This window comes from Stegostoma tigrinum, chromosome 38 (assembly GCF_030684315.1).
Source record: "Stegostoma tigrinum isolate sSteTig4 chromosome 38, sSteTig4.hap1, whole genome shotgun sequence".
NCBI lineage: Eukaryota > Metazoa > Chordata > Chondrichthyes > Orectolobiformes > Stegostomatidae > Stegostoma > Stegostoma tigrinum.
This window is the reverse complement of record NC_081391.1, coordinates 19,775,457-19,799,012: the sequence shown is the minus strand read 5'-3', so window position 1 is coordinate 19,799,012 and position 23,556 is coordinate 19,775,457. Positions and strand designations below refer to the sequence as shown.

General features: G+C 42.1%; 1 protein-coding gene across 3 annotated transcripts in view; it reads right to left on the bottom strand.

The window, feature by feature from the left end:
- LOC125447222 (transcription intermediary factor 1-beta-like) overlaps positions 1–23,203 on the bottom strand; it is a 97,477-nt gene extending 74,274 nt beyond the window's left edge. For 2 of the 3 annotated variants that reach the window (XM_048521461.2, XM_048521462.2), the window contains exon 1: positions 22,836–23,202. In XM_048521461.2, the coding sequence (XP_048377418.2) occupies positions 22,836–23,079 (244 nt within the window). In that variant the 5' untranslated portion in view covers positions 23,080–23,202. Of the gene's footprint in view, positions 1–22,835 lie in introns of all 3 variants that reach the window. The other variant, XM_048521460.2, reaches the window with a different exon arrangement.
- Between the last annotated feature and the right edge of the window lie 353 nt (positions 23,204–23,556).

Here is a 23,556-nt window from a genome sequence, read left to right as displayed (position 1 = left end):
GCTCTCTGCCTCTGCATCTGTCACACACACCCCCACCAATTTTGTCAACAGCATGGTAACCATTTTTTTCAGAACAGAGGGGGGCTGGAATAGAGACACACTGGGCTCGAAATGTTAATTGTTTCTCTGTCCACAGATGCTGCCAAGCTTGCTAAGCTTCTCCAGCATTTTGTTTTTATTTCAAATCACAAGGATGATCAGTACTTTTTTTTAAAACATTCACTCACTGGATGTTTGATAGCCACAATGGCGGACACAACTGTCTCCATTGGCAGTAGCCCTTTAAAATATAAAAAAAGTGCACAATAACATGGGCATAAATTTCTCAGTTTTTCCCCAGCTCATACATATACAAGAATGCATCTTTACAATTTGGAGACTAATGTAATTTGCAAGCTAGAGCTACACTGCCAAAGAGGTTAGATCACACTGGAATAAATGCTGTCTTGATAGGGCAACTGATGCCAGAAATCCAGATGAGTCCAGAAGGAATTGCACTTAACTCAAAATAAGGAGCCGACTGGGAATGCAGATTTATATGGAGCTCTGCTACATTCTGTGTTACATTAATTCACACAGCTGTAGTTCAATTACCTAACATATGCTGTCTCAACTGATCAACCGCTAAAATCAACAGGATGATCTGTGTCAATTAGTTACATGAGTTGGAAAGAAACCTCATGCCTCAATGCACCAGATAAAACTAACAGCATGAGCTATGTGCAGCTCCAGATCAAACCTTCACTGATTTTCACAGGTCTTCAATATTTAAGGTTCTGGCATTGAAGTAGATGAACACAGCAGGAATTAAACTCTTCACTGTTAAATAAGTACAATAGAAATGCAAAGTTTTCACTACTCAACAGAATCAACGTGGAAGGAAATATAGTTCAGAAAGAAATGAACAGAAATTTGAAAACCAGCAGAATTTCCTACCCGTTTTCCCTGTATGTGGACTGGAACAGGTTTGCAATCAAAGTGAGCAAGATTTCTTTGCTTATATAAATAGCTTTTAGGGTGACTTCAGCTGGAATGAAAACAGGAACAGTTTTGTTTTTACTTCCTTGAGTAGGGAAAGAAAGGTTCCAACTCCTGCCCGATATCATCCACTGGAACTTATAGGAAACAGTGGATGCGCACTGGCATCCCATTAGCATTGATGGCTGATCAGCCCATCAACCAGTATCATGTATGGGTAGTATCTACTTGGGCAAGCCACTCAACTAGTGGGTCATATGTAAAGCACAAAACCCCTAGTTTAGGGCAGGATGAGGAGATGGAAAACTAGTAGGGTTGGGGGGTGTTAACACAAGCACTAATAAATATCAAAGTTAGGCAACAGGATAATACTTAAAACTGTCCAAATGGACAAGTATCTAAAAAAAAATGGAAAGCCAGCTACACATTCTACTAATTGATTCAAAAAGGCACACAGGCAATGGCAATCAAAACCAAGGTTACTACATCTGCCTAAATGACACTTCATTACACGTGCATATCTGCTGCCCATCACTGGGAAATTTAATGGTGGACGGGGAAGAGAAAGGTGGAGCAAAGAAATTTCTGGGTTATTGAACATTAATTTCTTTTAACACAGAATGAAGTACATGAACATTTAGAACACCTTGTATTTAACATAGTAACATGCACATAAATGATTTGCAGGATGAGGGAATTATCCTATGAGGTAAAGTTGGAAGCTATGCAGTCTGTATTCATTGGTGTTTAGAAGAACAATGGTTAATCTCATCGAAATGCGTGGCACGGCGGCTCAATGGTTAGCATTGCTGCCTCTCAGCTTCAAGGTTCTATTCCCCCCTCAGGTATCTGTGCAGAGCTTGCACATTCTCCCCATGCCCACCGACTCCCACAGTTACCTAGAATACACCTCCTCCCACCCACCCTCCTGCAAAAATTCCATCCCCTATTCCCAATTCCTCCGCCTCCGCCGCATCTGCTCCCACGATAAGACATTCCACTCCCGCACATCCCAGATGTCCAAGTTCTTCAAGGACCGCAACTTTCCCCCCCCTCAGTGATCGAGAACGTCCTTGACCGCGTCTCCCGTATTTCCTGCAACACATCCCTCACACCCCGCCCCCGCCACAACCGCCCAAAGAGGATCCCCCTCGTTCTCACACACCACACCCACCAACCTCCGGATACAACGCATCATCCTCCGACACTTCCGCCATCTACAATCCGACCCCACCACCCAAGACATTTTTCCATCCCCACCCCTGTCTGCTTTCCGGAGTGACCACTCTCTCCGTGACTCCCTTGTTCGCTCCACACTGCCCTCCAACCCCACCACACCCGGCACCTTCCCCTGCAACCGCAGGAAATAAAGCTACACTTGCCCCCACACCTCCTCTCTCACACCTATCCCAGGCCCCAAGATGACATCCCACATTAAGCAGAGGTTCACCTGCACACCTGCCAATGTGGTATACTGCATCCACTGTACCTGGTGTGGCTTCCTCTACATTGGGGAAACCAAGCGGAGGTTCGGGGACCGCTCTGCAGAAGACCTCCGCTCAGTTCGCAACAAACAACTGCACTCCCAGTCGCAAACCATTTCCACTCCCCCTCCCATTCTTTAGATGACATGTCCATCATGGGCCTCCTGCAGTGCCACAATGATGCCACCCGAAGGTTGCAGGAACAGCAACTCATATTCCGCTTGGGAACCCTGCAGCCTAATGGTATCAATGTGGACTTCACCAGTTTCAAAATCTCCCCTTCCCCAACTGCATCCCTAAGCCAGCCCAGTTCGTCCCCTCCCCCCACTGCACCACACAACCAGCCCAGCTCTTCCCCTCCACCCACTGCATCCCAAAACCAGTCCAACCTGTCTCTGCCTCCCTAACCTGTTCTTCCTCTCACCCATCCCTTCCTCCCACCCCAAGCTGCACCCCCATCCACCTACTAACCTCATCCCACCTCCTTGCCCTGTCCGTCTTCCCTGGACTGACCTATCCCCTCCCTACCTCCCCACCTGTACTCTCCTCTCCACCTATCTTCTTTTCTCTCCATCCTCGGTCCGCCTCCCCCTCTCTCCCTATTTATTCCAGAACCCTCACCCCATCCCCCTCTCTGATGAAGGGTCTCGGCCCGAAACGTCAGCTTTTGTGCCCCTGAGATGCTGCTTGGCCTGCTGTGTTCATCCAGCCTCACATTTTATTATCTTGGATTCTCCAGCATCTGCAGTTCCCATTATCTCTCCCCATGACTGCGTGGGTTTCCTCCCACAATCCAAAGATGTGTAGGCTAGGTGGATTGGCAATGCTACATTGCCCGTAGTGTTCAGAGATGAGTTGATTAGGTGGGTTATAGGGGGATAGGTCTGGGTGGGAACTCCAAGGGTAGTGTGGGTTCGTTGGGTTGCAGGGCCTGTTTCCAAACTTATTCCATGATTCTATGAAGCATAGAAGATCCTGAGGGGGCTTGACAGGGGCGTATACTGAAAAGACATTTCCCCTCACGGGAGAAACCTGAACTAAAGGGTCACAGTTTAAACAAAAATAACGGTCTTCAATTCAAAAAGGTCACGAGGATTTCTTTTCCATAACGGTGGTTCTGGATCGAAGGGCTGAATGGCCTACTCCTGCACTTATTGTCTATTCCTCTAAGGGTCATTATGATGCAGATCTCTCTTCCCAGAGTATGGCAGATGCAGTGTCATTGAATAGCTGGAGACAGATAGATGACTCCTTGTTGGTCAAGAATGAAGGTATCAGAAGTAGAAGGAAAGTGACATGAGGCCACAAGATCAGACATGATCTTACTGAATGAAGCAAGCTCGAAGGGGCCAGGTAGCCTACTCCTGTTCTCAATTCCTATCTTCACACAAATGCTTGACATCGTGGTATTCAGTAGACACCGATCTGAATAAAACAAATTAGAGGAGCAAATCAGTGCTTGCTTAAAAAGGCAGAGTTTTTTTTAGGGAAGATTTAAAAGTAGGAGAGTATTTAGGGAGCAAGTTCCAGATCATGGAACCTGGTTAGTTAAAGCCAACAATGCAGAGGAGTGGAAATGCTAGTTGGCCCGAAACATCAGCTTTTGTGCTCTTAAGATGCTGCTTGGCCTGCTGCGTTCATCCAGCTCCACACTCTGTTATCTCAGATTCTCCAGCATCTGCAGTTCCCATTATCTCTGTTTAGTATTTCACTTTTTTTTAATAACAGCAGATATTGAGGGAAATGTTGCAAACAAACAGGGTGGAGGTGTACGGAGTAGTCTACGGATATGACATGACCACACAGTTTGGATGAACCGAACTTAGTGACTCAGTATCAGAACAGTTCAGCATTAAAATATGACTGTCTGGATGACACACACGGATAACCAACGGCAGCGACTAGTCACATTGCACCATGTTTTTCAACAATATTGACCTAAGAGCAGTATACCAAATGACACTCCATAAACAGGAATTTTATAAACTGAGAAAGCTTCCACAACGTTGTCAAGTACTTAATCGCGAAATCACCCCAATGTTCAGATTTAAGTCTGTGAAAACTGATTTTGTTCTACATAGACAGGTGCATCAATATGCTAAGCCACGTCCAGAGTTTAAAATGATTAAACTTTAATTAATGACACTAAATCAGCTCATCAAAATCTCAGGTACACATGATATAGTGGCCGTAACATGCTTAGCTAAAATATCTCAGTTGGATTGAAGAATCTGCTCAATCCTGAATTTTAAAGGTTCCTTGTGCAACAGCAGTAGTCTCTCTACTGCTGGGCGAGGAGGCCTAGGTTCAATTCCCACCTGGCATGGTGGTCTAGCATAACATGTCTAAACAGGTTAAAACCCTAAACTAAGGCCACACAGCTCCCACCAAACATCAGATAGAAATGTTTGTGTCTAGACTCTGTGCAGCAACCAACTCACACATTCTGCATATTACTGTGCAAGACACTTTCTTCACACTAAGAACTGGTGCTATTCCTGCAAAGCTTGGAGTGTTTAAGCATTCAACTGTTTCAGTAAGAATTGTAAAGAATGCCTATTACAACAACCAGCAGCCACAATCTTCTGGCATTGGAAGGATTTGAGCATGTGCCTTCAAAGACATACAAGAAGTGGATAGCATCCAACAACAAAAGGCAGGCCAATAAAACAGAGAACCACATAACAGTGAAGTTGCCAAATATTTTATTACAGTATATTAAAGTCATACTGTCACGCACACTTGGATAAGGAAAACTGTTTAAACAAATCAAAAATGGCATCAAATCTGTGATCAAGATAAGATGATCAACATTTTAAAGGTCTGAGATAAGCGTGCCCAATTCCAAAACAGCAATTTAACCTAATTCAAGCTGTCAATTTTTAAACACTTGGCCACATTTTAACACATCCAGACTCTAATTCTACATCATTCCCTTTGTCTGCTTTCATCTCCTACGTATCCTGGCCCACAAAATCCCAAATTCTGACCTTGCTGGCATAAAGTCACCATAGTGCTACTAGACAACGTGGCTGCTCTCTCATTAGACAAACATGACTGGTGGTGGTTTAACCAAGGGTCACTATGCCTCATGTAAGCGGAGGAGTCGAGAGAGAGCAAGAGCGCGTGAGTCCTTCTTAGTAACCTCAGCTGGTGTGACAATTGGATGCACAATACTTTGCAGTGCAAGCCAGCCAACCCAGCTTCATTTATCTCCCCCGCCCAACTGCACTCTGCACCCACCCCCCTCCCCCCACCCAAGCATGGCATACACATGGCCCCACTTCCAAATAAATTGAAAATGCTGACCCTGGCCTTCAAATCTTTTCTGTTTTACCCTGGCTACATCCCACAATCTGTTCTCTCCACAGCTCCAACTTATTTTTGGTGTAATCATTGGCTCAATTATTGGTACATTGACTCCATCTATACTTCCCACTGCAGAGCATGCACTTTTCACTTCATCTTGGTACATGTGACACCAATATATAAAATCAAATCTTCAGCAACCTGCAAAGAGGAAATTCCCTCTGTGAGCCTATTTCCACCTTTAACTTCTTCTTAAACCAATCTGACATATTGTCCTATCTGAGCTCACCATCCATCCATTTGTTTGCTGCTTTTCTGATCCTTGGGAAATTTTCTACATTAAAGGCCCTTCATAAAAGCAAATAATAGATAATGTTCCACCCTATCTCGTAGGAGCTTCATCATTTACCAAAGACGAGTAAAACAATGATAGTTACCCTGAAGTAATAAGCCTCGAGGAATTTTTGCCTGGAATGGTTCTGTCATAAATCAATTATTTCAAGGTCAATGCAATAAAACTGTGCCACGCTTCCTAAACAAACTTTTTTTATTGAAGGAAATAATACTGTGATACTACTGACGTTTCTTTTCAAAAAATACACATCAGTGGTTATGACAATAATTATGAAGTAATATATTTATCTAGTAAAGTAACAAATCAAATCACACTTAAGCAGAGCAAGGGGGCCACAGGTCATTATTTCTAAGAACACATTACAAAATAGCAAATAGTCTGAGATAACACAGAGTGGAGCTGGTGAAACACAGCAAGCCAGGCAGCAAAGGAGCAGGAAAGTTGATGTTTTGGATCAGGACCCTTCTTCAGAAACTCAGAAGGGCCCCAACTTAAAAAGTCAACTTTCCTGCTCCTCTGATGCTGCCTGGTCTGCTGTATTTCCTCCAGTTCCACATGGTGTTACTGCTGACTGCAGCATCAGCAGTTCTTACTATCTCTGAGCAAATAGCCTGATTCTCATTTCAATCTAACAAGTTCAATAACTCTAAGTCACCTTCAGTTGTGCCTCTAGCAAGTATCTTTCATTTAATGTCCTTTTTTTTCTTGCGCTGCATCATCTATATTTTTTGACAGCTCTTCAAACATACAAATACCTACAGCCTTACATAGTTCCTTGGTTGCGTTAAACGTGACAGTCTCTTTCTCTCTCTCTCACAGCATAATCAGGATATTTTTATCCAAACCATGTTTTATTTCTGAATCAAGATCATTTATGCAAATTGAAGTAAGTGTTATGAGTTCTCGAGGCACGCAACTTAGTACATGACCCACTGCAAGATTATTCAGCTTTTTAAAAATCAACCAGTTTGTCATGTTGACATACACAATCATACACAGGTGAGGTCTGTCAATGTCAATGACTTTGCTAAGATTAATGGGCTTGTGACTGCCCAAGCTTGTCTAGTGAGCTTTTGGTTTTAGAAAATAAACATCATGTGGTCTTATTTCAAGTCCGGTGTTTTGATCAGCTCTACATAAACACCATACATATTTGAGGAATTTTATTTCAGGTCTGTCTTGGATCCAAATCAAAGACATTAAAAATCATTAAATGTACTTGTGGTGCCTGCCATTTCAAATTAGTGTGTTGCTAATGTATTCTTTGGTAAGTACATCTAGGGAGTAATCATGTTAGTGCATTTGCCTTGTTCAGTTAAATCTCACTTTCAACTCTGGTTACATTCTTAGGGAATTGTTTTTTTCCTCCAACAATAATCATATTACAATTTTAGAGATCTATTGCTGTTTTGGCATTTAACTAGATATCAAATAAATTTACATGAAGAGCACCTACCCAGGACCATGGTAATGTAAATTGAGAAGATGCCTTGCACAACCAGAAAGATAATACAAAAAGAAGAGAATGCTACATAACCTCTTCAAGCCAATTCCACCATTCATGGTGACCTCTATCGCAACTTCATTTTCCTGCCAGATCCACACATCTGTTCATCCTCTTAAAAAGAGGTCAAAAGAAATCTAACTTGAAGAAACTCATCAGTTCAGCTTTCATAACCCTCTGGGGTAAACAGTTCCGAACACTAACAACCCCGAGTGAAGAAACGTCTCCTTTTAGTCCCAAATGGCCAAAACCCAATTCTGAAACTATGACCATTCAAATTCTAGACTTTGTAGCCAGGAGAAGCATCCAGCTGATGTTGAATATAATACATTTTAATGAAATCACCTCTCATTCTTCCAAACTCCAAATAGACAGGCCCATTTTACCCAATCTCCTCTCTTCAGACAACCCTCCTATCTCCAATTAATGCATCACACTGAAGATAAGTATGCACACCTGAAATAAGGAGGCCTAAACTGTAGGCTGTTCTACATGGATGGGATCACTAAAACCCCACACAATTTCAATATGCCTTCTTTAGTCTTAGACCATAAGAAATAGGAAGAGTACACCATTTGGCCCCTCGATCTTGCACTGCCATTCGTTAGGATCATGGCTGATCTGGCATTCTTCATAATTACCTTCCTGCATTTTCCCTCTTAATCCTTGATTCCCCTAATGATCAAGAATTTCACCTTTAAATATACATGACTCTGGCCCAACAGCTTCGAGGCAGGGTCTCAAAGACTCTCAAATCTCAGAAGAAATTCCTTCTGATTTCAGTCTTAAATTGGCACCTGTTTATTCTGAGACTCTGCCCTCTGGTCCTAGACTTTCCGATAGGGGAAAATATCCTTTCAGCATTTAGTCCATCAAGCTAATTAGGAATCCCGTATGTTTCAATGAGATCATCTCTCAATCTTCTAAACTCCAGTCAGAGTCCCAATCTGTTTAGCCTTTGCTCATAAGACAATCCATCCATATTGGGGATCATTCTAGTGAATCTTCTCCAAATGGTCTCCAATTAAATTATATTTTTCCTTAAATAACGAGACCAAAACTTCTCTCAGTTCTCCAGATGTGGCCTCACAAGCACCTTTTACAGTTGTAACAAGGCTTCCCTATTGTTATCCTCCAACCCTCTTGAAAGAACAGTCAACATTCTATTAGCCTTCTTGTTCTGCACCTGTGTGCTAGCTTTGTGTTTCATGCACAAGTACCCCCTAGTCCCTCGAAGCTGCAGCTTTCTGCAGTTTTCCTCCATTTAAATAATATGTTCTCCCTGCAAAAATTAATAACGTCATATTTCCCCATATTATGCTCCATTTGTCAATTTATTTAGCCTGCCAATACCTCCCGGCAAACTATCTGTATCACTCTTGCAATCTGCCTTTCCACTTATTTTTGGATTGTCTGCAGTTTTGGCAACAGTACAATTCATTTCCATCCTCCAAAGTCATTAATAATGAATGAACAGTTCCAGTTCCAGCACTGCTCCTTGTGGTACCCCACTGATTACAGGTTGACCACATGAAAAATAACCCTTTATCTCCTTGCAGTTTTCTGCTCATTAGCCTATCCTCTATCCACAATAATATACTACCTTCAACACCACCGGCTCTTACAACTTAACCTTTTGAGAGGTAACTTGTCAACTGCCTTTGGAAGTCCAAATACAACACGGCAACTGGTATCTCTCCATTAATTCTAGGTTGAACTTCTTCAAAAAGCTAACAAATTATTCAGTCACAATTTAATGATGACAAATGTGTCGTCCTACATACTAGATCCAAGTTTAGGTTGAATGGGTTGGGGGCGGGGGGGTAGTGCATTCAAGTCTTTGCATGACTCCCTCTGTAGTGAGTCCTGAGATGGGTGATCCCATGGGTATGTCATTGATCTGTTTGTATACTTGACCATTAAAGGCTTCATGGCAGCCCTGGAAACTACATTAAAACACAACAAGCCACCTGACAAACTATAATCCCCACACTAAGCCGAGGGAACAAATGGGACACGTTTAACATTTCAGACAAAAAAACACCAGAAAAACTCAAAGACAGGAACATTATATTCCTACCTGCGGACAAAGACTGCATGACTGTCACCATGAACAAACCAGACTACGTTGAGAAAGCACAGGCATTGCTCACTGATACAAACACTTACCAAAGGTGGCAACAGACCCAACATCACAGTTAGGAAATAAGGTCACCCAAAAATCAAAGAGACTAAAGAATGCAGGACATAAGAATGAAACCAGAAGGCACGAACACCCCTGCTTCCATCGACTCCCTAAAGTATACAAACCAGACATTGCCTTCAGACACATTGTCTCCCTACTAGACACACCTTCACACAAACTGGCCACGGGTATACAACACAAACACCTAGTCGACGGATCAATCCGTCCCATCCACTCAACCCAAAAATTCCACAATACCCTCAAGAACATAAAAATCTGCAATGATGAGATTATGGTATCTTTTGACGTCACAGCATTATAAATGTCAAGTGACATCCCACTAGCCAAAGAAACACTGGCCACATTATCAGAGGAAGCAGGAACACAGACGAGCAGCTCCAGCAGCAATGACTAACAAACTTGTGCCTCACCACACACTTCATCTTTGATGGTCAAGTATACAAACAGATCAATGGCAAACCCATGGGGTCACCCATCTCAGGACTCGAGTGGGATTAGTTGGACATTTAAAGTATTGTGAGCAATTTTGGGCCCGACACCTCAGGAAAGATGTACTGACCCTGAAGTAGGTCCAGAGGTGGTTCACAAGAATGATCCCAGGAATGAAAAGCTTACCATATGCGGAATGTTTGAGAACTATGCATCTATACTTGTCGGAATTTAGAAGAATGAGGAGAGATCTAATTGAAACTTAAGGACTAGTGAATGGCCTGGACAGAGTGGATGTTGGGAAAATGTTTCCATTGGCAGGAGAGACTAGGACCAGAGGGCATGGCTTTAGAGTAAAGGAAAGACCCTTTAGAATGGAGATAGGAGAAATATCTTCAGCCAGAATAGCAAACTTGTGGAACTCACTGCCACTGAAGGCTGTGGAGACAGATAGATAGGTTCTTGATTGTCAAGGAGATCAAAGGTTACAGGAAGAAAGTGGGAGAATGCGGTTGAAAAACTTATCAGCCACGATTGAATGGCAGAGCAGACTCAATGGGCTGAATGGCCTAATTTCTGCTATGCCTTTTGGATATCTGAACTGGCACAAGCACAATGGGCCAAACAACCCTCTTCACTATTTATTCCATAAGGTTTTGAATCAGTCATAAACATTTACTGCAGAAAAAAAATATGGACCAGAGATCAAATAAGGCAGTTTAATTTACTGTTCCATTCCAGGTTATTCAGTAGCTCTCAGTACTAACCAACAACCCTGCCGGTATATTTGTTCTAAACCCTTGCCTTGACCTTTGCATCCTGCATTGATGTTCTAGTGGTGTGCACTCACTCTTCAGCCAATTTGTAAGTAAATAATTCCACAAATGTCCCAGAACAATCTTACATGTGTTTTAAGATGCTAAGATCCTTATGTTTTCACAGTGAACTGTCCTCTATAGCAGGTTATTCAAACTATTTCCCATGAGCCATCTATGTTCCCTGCACAGAGACAATCCAGCACACTTTATTCACTCCTACAGAGTATTTATTATTTAAAGATTTATCTGTTTAAATTGAGTGTGCCTGGGCATTTAAGTATTGTGGTTTCATGTGAAAACAAATGCAAAATCCCTGCAACAGTGAGATGGGGCACTCAAAGTGCCAGTAAATTAATGGGAATATGAAATTACGAATTTGTGCGCAGCCCAAGGATCTCAGTTCAAATCTAACAGGGAAAGCATGGATATTTGAATCCATTGTGGGACTGTAAGCCAACTCTCCACTCATTTTTAAACAGCTATTTTGTGAACTACTATAACTAATGGGCATGAACAACAGCTTACATATTATTACAAAACACAAAGTCATCTCAAGCAACTGTGTGCGTGTGCTGCTTTCTTCACCAAATATCATCCTTCCTGAAGGCACCAACTACTTGTCAATCATACTGCTAATTACACACACAGTTTTTGATTCAAAATGCTATTAGCTCTATTGACATTATTATAGAGCCACATTGCACATAAGAGGCCTTCAGTCCATCATAACTATGCCAACTTAACTAAACTAATCCCACTTTCAGCATTTGGCTCTTGGCTTAGAATGTTATGATATTTCAAATGGTCATTCACCTGCTTTTTAAAAGTTGAGAGGCTTCCATTTCTACTACCCTTTCAGATACACTCCACATTGCCACCACTTTCTAAGTGAATTTTTCCTCCTCAAATCCCCTCTCAACCTACGTTCCACTTTAAAATCAGGCCCTCTGTTCTTAAGCTTTCAACTAAGGCAAAGCTTGTACACTCAAGCAGGTCACAACTCGACCTATCCAGCTTTTCATAGCTAAAATGCTCCGATTCATGCAACATCCTGGTGATTCTCCTCCACACCCCTTCCAGGATGATCACATTCTACTGTATGATGGTAAGCTAGTTAATCGCAAACTCAATTCTGCCAAGAGACACCAACTGTTACAAATGGCTAAATAGCACAATAATTAGTACAATTTGGTTTATAAGGAACTTTTATTTCAATCTAAAAGTTTCACCATTTGAACACAGCACAATCAAAAATCACCCCTACAATGATAGATTTTACCATTACCCAAGTAGACACTTCATTCTCCAAGAACCAGTCTAGAATTATTCTCAGTTCCTGATGGTTTACTTTCTTTCGCTCTCCTAAAACAAGTACCTTGATGCCAAAACTCACTTTTAATGTAAGGGTTACACTTAGTTTTTTTCTCTTTAGCTATAACTTGGTGAATCTTTTAGCCTCTTTCAAAACCTTGCAAGCTCAATCTTTTTAATCAGGGCACAAGCATCCACCTCCATTCTGTGCGGTGAATAACAGAATTTCTCCCTGCTTCAGATTTGGCCTGATTGCCTCTAAAACCTGCTCCTTGCTTCACCCAAACTGTCGTAAGCTAAGTGATTTTAGAAGAAAGCCTGCAACTCAATCGCAAAATGACTTTCTCTGCCCTCTTCCCATGGCAACGTGAAGCCGTGCATCCAGCAATAATGTCAATTAGCTATCTTTGATCCCAACTCCCTTTCGTTTTGGAAATAAATGGATTGGCAGCACAATCATTTATAATTTCTTATAACTTGGGAGTAATACAGCCTACTTATGTTACACTCAGATACTGCTGCCATTGCCTCCCAGCATAAATATCTTGTACTTGCTCAGTAAAATAATCTAATCCTTCTCTTGATCTGCAAGCCAATCAATACATCTACATCTAGGCCCGAAACGTCAGCTTTTGTGCTCCTGAGACGCTGCTTGGCCTGCTGTGTTCATCCAGCTCTACACGTTGTTATCTCAGATTCTCCAGCATCTGCAGTTCCTATTATCTCTACTACATCTAGATTTATCATCAAGCAAACAGCATAACATATCACATGACACCCTCCCTTCATTTACCATAAATTTAACAATACAGACCCACAATCTCAAACCTCAAAGGTAACAGTGGATATTGAGCCTGGACTTCACAACTTAACAGATAAATGAATTGAATTAAAAGGAGAACTTCAGCTGAGGAGGAAGAGGTAAGAACTACCATAACTTACAATTGTGTGTTAAATGCACCCCACACAATATCATAATGCAAAAATCCCACCAACCTCTTAATTTGCTTCAAGTCCAAAAACGAAAGGCCGTTCTGATTGTGCCACTGGGGAAGCTCATCACTAGACAAGCTTGTTCACCAAGATATAAAGACATGAACTCTTGGACCTGATTCGCAAACTGTGTGGAATTAGTTACTTCTCATGAAAGTGGCAATAGAGTGTGATGCAGTAACCTCAATATTTCTGAAAAAGACAGCTGCAAGAACCAAAATCTACGCAGTTGCTGATTCTGTCTGCTGTTGGAAATTCATTATGGGTCAATACCAGGCTTCCACCCAGTCGTAAAACTCCCCACAAAAGCCCAACTTGCCAACATTCACTGTCCAGGAATACGAATAAAGCATCAGATACTCGGCCAATATGTGGAACCCAACTGCAGAACAGCTTCAATGAAAAGAATAAAACTGGTGAAAAGAAAGACATGCAGGATGTTGTTAAACTCAAGTACATGGTAGGAGTTAAAAAGATAAACCTCACTCACCACAGTTCCACTCAGCACTCTTTATCATGTCCAGCTTAACAGCTGTCAGCATCAGTTCTTCAACACTATAGCCCTGGTTTAATTTGTTCTTGTGAAAGCACAAACTCGTTGCCTTGGTCACAGGACACACACTGAAGATTAAAGTGCCATTTTCCAGCAACTTAATGCATCGTTGATGTGAGAAGACAGAGCTTGAGGAAACTTGGAACCTTTACCCAGCAGATGGTTTTGCAATTTTCTCAATATCTGTAATCTCATTCGAAAATTTCTAACTATTGAAGTACATGAATTTAAAACAAAACAAGATCAAAATGCAGGTTCCAATTCTGAATTTTCCTTGGTGAGGGTGGAGGTGAGGGAGGGGACAGGAATCTTATTTCCTGTAAGCCCAAGATAAAATAATAAAACATGACATCAAGCACACATGCACAAACAAAGGTGAAAGTTTAAAGGGGAAGTGGTGGAAAGGTGACAAGTACAGCAGGAAGAAAAACCCATCTAAAATATTAAAGCCCGAGTTGTGACAGCAGAACCAGAGTTTACAGCAGTTTAGGCATTATGTTGCTGCCCCAGCAATAGCAAAATTTGTAGAATTCTTAAGTTCTTTGTAAATGAGTGTTTTTCCAATCAGACACAGGTTGAGTGAAACAATGGAGGGGCAAGAGAGAGTAGCTACAGTTGTACAGATCCTGTTAGGGACATGTAAACTATTCCCACCATCATCATTTTCCCTTTGTTATTCCATCCATACAGACTTTACATCTTCAGATGCAAGATATTTCTTACTATCATAGACCAAAGACCAAACACAACCAGGAAAGTCCTTATAAGGATTAATATATTGACACAAAATTAATAAAGGGTGTGGACTTGTTGGGCTGAAAGGCCTGTTCCACACTGTAGGGAATCTATTCTAATCTAATCTAAAATCTACGCTCCTAACATTTGCCACACTATACATACCTTTTCTGGCAGTTGAAATATCCCATAATAACCAATAATGCCAGATTAGTGCTTCTGCAATTGACTGCTACTTTACACTTGCGTTGACCAACTCTTCTCAGAAAAATTCAGTTTCCAATATCATTTGCAGCACTGTCAGAAACAAAATTCCCAACTGGTATATTCCTGATCCCCCAGGACCCAAATCAAAATAAGCTGTTACTTATTATAACAAACTTGCACAACTTCAAAAAAAGCAGTTTTCAGTCAGATGTTATACCAGCTTGTACTTTTAGCAAGAGCCAGGCACTACATTCACAGTTAGACAGTCGAAAGTTGTCTGGCAACAGCCATTTTCAGATAATAAACTCAGTCCAAAGTATACTGGCAAACCACTCAAATGCATCCAAGTCTCTCAATTACATTATGATCTTGTAAAGCCATTAGATGTTTACACAAGTCAATAAATGATATCGAGCAGTGGGAATTGAACTATACAGACAGCAACTTGGGCCAAGGGTTAGCGCAAGCGAGAAAGTAAAAACAGAAATAGTGGCACACTGAAAATTGAAGTAAGTTACAGATACTGCATCCACCCACGCTGTTAGTAATGTGCAACAATGGACAGATGCAATGTTCATATTCTGTACACCGCATGTAGCCAGTGGAGAAAATAACCCACTGGTCAAAACTGCAGCATGTGGGGATCATGATCACTACACTTACAATGAAGCTTTTATAGAGCAAACTCTAAATTAATTAATCTTGATATGCATTTTTAAATTAGGTTAATTAGAAGACAAACATTCTTGAAGGCCACATTTTATCCTTGGGAAATTTGGGTGTGTATACTAATTATATCATTTAGATTGAACTATGAATATCAGATGCAAATTACACATAATTGCACAAGCAAATGGGGTTTAAAATTACATTTTCCGCTTTGCTCTATAAAACTTGAAACATTAATTATGTTAATTAGATGTATTTACATATGTTCCATACTCTCAGCTTTTGTCATTCAGCATGTTTTATTCTAATTAACCTCAATTATATCCCAATATTGTATCAAATATGAGCATTTCAATATAATTTGTAATAACTTGGTCACTTTGTTATAAAAGGGTAGAAAATCTTTCTTAAGATATTAAAGATTCATTTTATTTCAAGAAAGGACTAGGCAAGTGGGAAGCTCAAAACACAATCTAAAACTCAGATTACATTAGCAAAGTTAGCCTAATTAGCACAGCCTCTCCCATTTGCACCATTACTTTGGTTTCTGAAAAGCTAGAAACTAACTCATACATTGTATGGCAAGCAATATTCCAATTAGTCCAATTTACTTACGTAAATTACATTGCAATCATAAGCCATTAGTAAATACTAATAGCAGTGCATTTTAGGTTCCAGAAACTCAAGATCTGTGCTAAATTTTTTTTAAAGAAAAGGCTAATCAAATTATAAAAACATCCAATTGCACTCCATCTTCACAACCTCAACCTTGAAGCCACTCATGACGGTTTTACAAGAAAGCAAACAACGATAGATGCCCCAAACATTGTACGAGACAAAACCTGTGTATATACAATGGCACCCAGCCAGGGTACTTTCAAAATGATCAGGACCAGGAATCCTTACTGTTCCACCTCCTCTACAACTTAAAGAGACCCACAGGGCAAGTGCAGTATACACAGTGAATCAGGTAATTTAACCACTGATAGAGGTTAAAAGTTCCCAAACTGTACTAATTGTTCATAACTTTCACTTGTCTTGGTATTTCTATTTCTTTTTGAAAACAAACTAAACAGTTACAATCACACTAAAAGATTCAAAGGAAATAAAAGGTAAATACTGTAGCACTGAAAGTAGGAGGCAAACGTGTTAAGCTACGTTCAAGGCTGAAATACAGTTGACAAATGTTAAGTCACTAAATATGTGCAGTAAACCAAAGGTTAGGATTGATGATCTAGAGACACCAGTTATAACAAAACAAGTGATTTAAATTCAAGAAATTAAATAGATCTGTAATTCATAGCAATATCCATAACGGTGATCACAAAATTACCATCATTACAAAACCCCAATTCACCAATATAACTGAAATCCTTCAGGGAACAAAATGTGCTTTTTCCCAAATGCAGTCAACAACATTCCCGGAGTGTCTAATCTTTAATTCCCAATTTATATGAGTTTGCTGATCTCACTTAGCAACCATCTGAAAGAGGGAACTAATCCAATGTATTCCGAAACCTCCCACAGTCTCTGCAAAGCAAACATGCTTGGACCTGGGACGAAGACAGAAGGCGACTAAACTATGGTCAAGGACTCCTCAATCAGATTTTCACATGAAGAACGGCAATTTGGATTAGCCACTGGAAGGCAACTGAAGAAAACAACACGATAAAGCTGGAAGAAAGAATAAGCTGTGAAACACAAAATGTTTAAAAGAAACCGAAAACAAAGGATGTCTTCCCATTATCCTTTTGCTGTAAGATTCTCATTACAGGGAGTGACGTAGGGAATACTTTCAACTGCATCTATTCAAAATACAAATTTATTCATTACAACTAAAGTTTGATTGCAATTTTTCATATGCAAATACCTGGGATGAATAAGCAAATCACTCGATAACATGTTTTGAAATAGGATTCGAATAATATTAAAATGTTCACTTGGTGATACAGTATTTGAACATTGCTAAGTGAGCCATTGCCAAAGCTGTTCACCTTGTATTCAGCAGAATGAATGCAAGAATGCCAAATTTCACACAACAACAAATTCTCGTAAAGGAGAAGGCAATGATCGATTCCCATGACAAAACGAAATGTTGAGGTGGTGCCACAGCGAAAGCAACAGGATGCAGCAGGCTTCTCATGTTCCAGGGCAATTCCAAAAAAAGGCAAGGCTTGAACATATTCTGTTTGCAGAGAAAAGGTTCCTGCATATAAATACACATTGAAAGTGAAAATGAACCACATTACAAATCTGACTGAATGTTAAATTGGTTATTGGTGGGTTTTAGCACTTGATTGTTTGGCAGGTGCTGCCCAAATGCAAATCACTTTTAAGAGTAAATATTTTGCTTTGGGTCCTGCAAGCATTGGCTGGTTCTGTATTATGCATGGTCTACCTATCACAAACTATAAGAACGTGCAGAAACAAAAACAAAAACAGGAATTACTAGAAAAGCTTGGCAGGTCTGGCAGCATTTGTGGACAGAAATCAAATTTAACGTTTCAGGTATGGCGACCCTTCCTCAGAATGGACCAGAAACATTTCATAAATTACTTATGCCCAACGCCACATAATTCATCTGAGCTGATCATGATTGTTGCCCCTTCAACAGTGACTGCTCGAAATATACAATGAGCACCATTTGCAGGATCTGACACTTTCCAAAACTGTACCAGCAAAACAGCTTATTGAACTTTTTAAATGCTTTGTTCAACATAGCTTTCACAATTTGTTTATAAATTATGCTTTGAGATTGTGGAACTCCTGATAATAGTGCCACTGAAACTTATGATATCTATATTTATTTCACTATTCGTTCAGTCACGGACTCATACAGCACGGAAACAAACTCGTTTATCCAGTCTGCCCAGGCCAACCAAGTTTCAAGCTAAACTTGTCCTGCTTGCCTGCATTTGGCCAATGTTCTTTCACTTCAGGCAACTGCTGCACTTTCCCAGGGGATCGGGCATGACTGTTGGAACAAAGGCTCCTGTTCTGATGGTATAGTGTTGTGCTTTGCTGCCTATGGTCACTACACAGTGATTACAGCATCCAGAGACCACATTAAGATCAGCTGCTCTCAAGGTCAACTATACCTCAAGCCTCCTTCCCATTCTTTACCCAAGAAATTGCAAATGTTAGATATTTTATGAAAGTTACTACAAAGAGCACTTCCACTCTTTCAAGCAGTCGATTTCAACAGGAAAAATAATCACTGCTTATTTTAATTTATCTTCAGAATATATGACATGTTATAGAACATAGAACATTACAGCACAGTACAGGCCCTTCGGCCCTCGATGTTGTGCTGACCTGTCATACCGATGTTATGTCATCTCTGGCTGCTTGGCCAATTACCTTAAACCTGTACATTCTGCTTATTGATCCATGCGTCAACAGAAACAGTTACCCTTATTTACTAAATCAAAATCCTTCCTAATTTCAAAACAGCTCTATCAACCACCACCACTCCAGAACCTACTGTGCTCTGAAGGCCACCTTCTTCAGTCTCTCTACATAACCTGGCTGGCATTTTCATGATTCTCCTCCATACTATTTCTAAAGCTGTGATCTGTCCTAAAATGTGATGTGCAAAATTAACAATACTCCAGATTAAGCCCAAGTATTGTTTCTTAAAAGACTGAACATAACTTATTTTGTACATAGGAAGTATTAATTGTCATTAAGGAAACAGAGTCATTAGCATTAAAATAAATAATTTGCTAAAATGCTTAAATAAACTACCACCACCTACTATGGACCTTTAACTCTTTTCTACAACCTTTACCACTATTTTCTTCTGTGACCTCTAATCTCCATCATCCTCTAACTTATCCTTTCTCCTACCCACCCTTTTCTGGAGAAAACTAATCACTTTTCCACCTTCCTCTCTCTAGTCATGAAGAGTTTCAGACTCAAAATGTAAAACCTTTCTCTCCACTCGTGCTGCCATAACAGAGTTTCTGTTATTTATTCATTTTAAACTTCTGTTCCTAAACAGGGCCATTTACCAAAGGTGTCACTATGTCAGAAACATAGCCAATAAGCTAAACATTACTTACATATTCTGTTGTAAAGGCCAAAGTGTATCAAATATCCAGAACTATCACAATTAAAACCCTTAATCATAGTTTAGCGCAGAACTTGCATTTATATGGCGCATTTAACACTAGCATTACAAGGCATTTCACAGGAGCTAGTGGCCAACCTGTACTCATGTACGCAAAGGGAACAAAGTTCAAGCTTGGTGTTCCATAATCCAACAGTCGTAGATTGCTATGACATTCTGTAAAAGCACTTAGTCCCTCCTGATCAAGTATAATTTTCACACGTCTGGATATTCCAGTACTGATCTCCCATTCCCTGATCTCATGTCAACTTGTGAACATATTCCAATCAGCAAAGTCACAACCCTGCAGTAGCAGAGATAATGGGAACTGCAGATGCTGGAGAATCCAAGACAACAAAATGTGAGGCTGGATGAACACAGCAGGCCAAGCAGCATCTCAGGAGCACAAAAGCTGACGTTTCGGGCCGAGACCCTTCATCAGAGAGGGGGATGGGGTGAGGGTTCTGGAATAAATAGGGAGAGAGGGGGAGGCGGACCGAGGATGGAGAGAAAAGAAGATAGGTGGAGAGGAGAGTACAGGTGGGGAGGTAGGGAGGGGATAGGTCAGTCCAGGGAAGACGGACAGGTCAAGGAGGTGGGATGAGGTTAGTAGGTAGATGGGGGTGCGGCTTGGGGTGGGAGGAAGGGATGGGTGAGAGGAAGAACCGGTTAGGGAGGCGGAGACAGGTTGGACGGGTTTTGGGATGCAGTGGGTGGAGTGGAAGAGCTGGGCTGGTTGTGTGGTGCAGTGGGGGGAGGGGACAACCAGCCCAGCTCTTCCACTCCACCCACTGCATCCCAAAACCAGTCCAACCTGTCTCTGCCTCCCTAACCTGTTCTTCCTCTCACCCATCCCTTCCTCCCGCCCCAAGCCACACCCCCATCTACCTACTAACCTCATCCTACCTCCTTGACCTGTCCGTCTTCCCTGGACTGACCTATCCCCTCCCTACCTCCCCACCTATACTCTCTCCACCTATCTTCTTTTCTCTCCATCCTCGGTCCGCCTCCCCCTCTCTCCCTATTTATTCCAGAACCCTCACCCCATCCCCCTCTCTGATGAAGAGTCTCGGCCCGAAACGTCAGCTTTTGTGCTCCTGAGATGCTGCTTGGCCTGCTGTGTTCATCCAGCCTTACATTTTGTTGTCTGTTACCCTGCAGTAGCAATTAGTTTTAACTCAGGGAAAGGTACTCCAAGGCTAGAATATCCAAGAATGCTGAACCAGATATCAGGTGCCACACAAACATTGAGGTAGAGTGTTTTTCCCAGTAACATTTCCAGACTAAACTTAACTCTAACATCACTTATCATTTCATGCTTGGATCTCTAACAGCAGCATGAGTTGCTCTCAGCTGCCTATGTCCCAAGTTCTGGAATTCCATTATGATCCTCCTTATGACATTTAAAACTTGCCCCAATCCAAGAATTTGTTCAGTTGTCATATTATCTCTCATATGGTTTCAACTTTTTTTTGGATCAAATTCCTACGAAGAGCCTTGGACATATTATTTTAAATGCATACGGCTGTCCTGCAAACATGTTAGACTGCATTCAATGGTCAAGTGTGTTGGCCCATTTAATATTACACTACCAATAATCTGTACAAGGAATTCTACTCAAGTCAGTGAACTTAGCAAAACAGTAATCAGCATCTATCAATAAGCCAACCTGCAACATACTCATTTTCACAACTCATTTCTGTTTTGGTTACATAAATAGAGAATACAGATCCGTATTGAATATTTTCATCATTCATATGACAGCTCTGCATTTTGCTGGCAATCTAGAGAATGATGTACCGTATCTAAGCCGACAACCCATCCAACAGTAATGAAGTTACTGAAGTCTCAGTACAAACCATCAGCTTTATTTCAAGCAGCACGGGCACAGTGGTGCAGGAAGTTGTCACATACAAACACAAAAAAAAGCAGTTATAGAAATGATCACCTAATGTTCAAGAACATGCATGTATACCCGTGTGCAACACCAAAAGCATCTACTGGTGCACTTACTTCATACTGGCGCTAGTTATTGGGTGCAATCCAACTTTATTTCACATCGCTTTAATAAAATCACCACACCCAATGACCTCCTCAAACCAATCCTACCCAACTACATTTCATTAGTGACTGTTTTTAATAGGGATACAACAATTAAAACCAGTCAAGGCAGCCAAATATTATAACGAATGACAGATAATTCTCAAACCTGATTAACCAGAGGTACAACCAGACCTGGCAGCGCAAATGCAAAACCAGAACTTATTTTCTCCAAATTCCAGAGCAGCATGTACAAAGCATCACTGCTTCCTACATTACACAAGATCAAATCTCAACCAGCAAAAGGTAAACAGTAGGTGCTCAGATTCATTCAGGAATTTGAATGCAGCAATTTACTATCCATTCAGTAAAAATGAAAGTCAGTCATTAATCAGTCGAGTTGCCTTAGTAGGTTGTTCCTTGGGGTTGTAGTTTGCAACTCACTTACTTCATACTGGCGCTAGTTATTGGGTGCAATCCAACTTTATTTCACATCGCTTTAATAAAATCACCACACCCAATGACCTCCTCAAACCAATCCTACCCAACTACATTTCATTAGTGACTGTTTACCATTTGTAAGTGCTGTTTTCCACTCCAGTGATTCCCTTCATTTCTATCTCTAAAAACGCATACCACCGATTCAAACCTCAAAACTCTACATTCACTCTGCATTCCCACAGCTTACACTGTCAGTATCACCTGCGCCCATACTAGGCTCCCAGCTCACTTTCCACCAAAAATCTTCCCCAGTATTACTGCCCCGATCATCCATCCATCGACGCATCAATCTTGCTGCCACAATACGCCACTTCTCCCTTACATTCTCCCCACTTCCCTTCTCCCGCTATCTCTCACCCCAAGCCGTTTGCTTCTCCATCCCTCTCTCCTCCTGATCCCGGCCATCTCTTCAAATCTTTCCTCTCCCCTGACCCATTTGTCCACACACCACCCCCCACCACACGCCACGCACACTCAACATCCACCAGCCATTCCCTTCCCTCTCCTCCCCCTGTCCTCCCCCAACCCTCGTCATTCCTCTTTCTCTCCCGCCCCCCCCCGAAGCCTCCCCATTCTCTCTCCCCCTCTCTCTCTCTCACACACACACACACTCCGCCCCCTCTGGGCCTTACCTTCCCCCGGGGTGGTGGAACTGGATCCGATACAGCCCTTACACAGCGAGTGCAGACACGGCAGGAGCCGGGGCTGCCGCTCCCTCAGGGCCTCACGGCAAACTCCGCACCGCTCCAGCTGGCTCAGCTCTGCTACCGCCACAGCTGCGTCAGGCGGCTCGGCCTCGGCAGCGGGCCTCGGGTCGTCAGGCGATCGGCCGGACTCGGCGGGATCGGCGGACGGCAGCGCTGCTGGGCTCTCCATGGCTGCGGCTCGGTCACTGTTCCAGCGCCCCCGGACTCAGCAGCTCGGCGGCGACCCATTGTGCTTGGCGGCCATTGCCCCCGCGGTAAGCGCGGCCCAGAGATCTCGCGACAACAGGCAGAGAGGGCGTGGCACGGGCATCGTCCCCCCCCGGGGGGGGGGGGGGGGCGGACGACACAACGTCACCACGGCCGTTGGGACGGTGAACGTACTGGGCGTGGGTAGTGACGTAAGGGGGCAGGGACTAGGTAAGATGTCCGTGCCGATGACCAACGTGGTTAAGTGGCGGGCCTGAGTTACGTGAGGAGTGGATGGGAGTAGCCAGACGATCTGAGGAAGAGTCACCGGACCTGAAACGTTAACTCTGAGTTCTTTCCACAGACCCGCTCAGCTTTTCTGGCCGTTTCGGCTGTTTCTGTCGTTTGCCTGGGCGGCCCTGGAGAATGACGTTCCTTCGGGGGCTGTACGTGATGACAT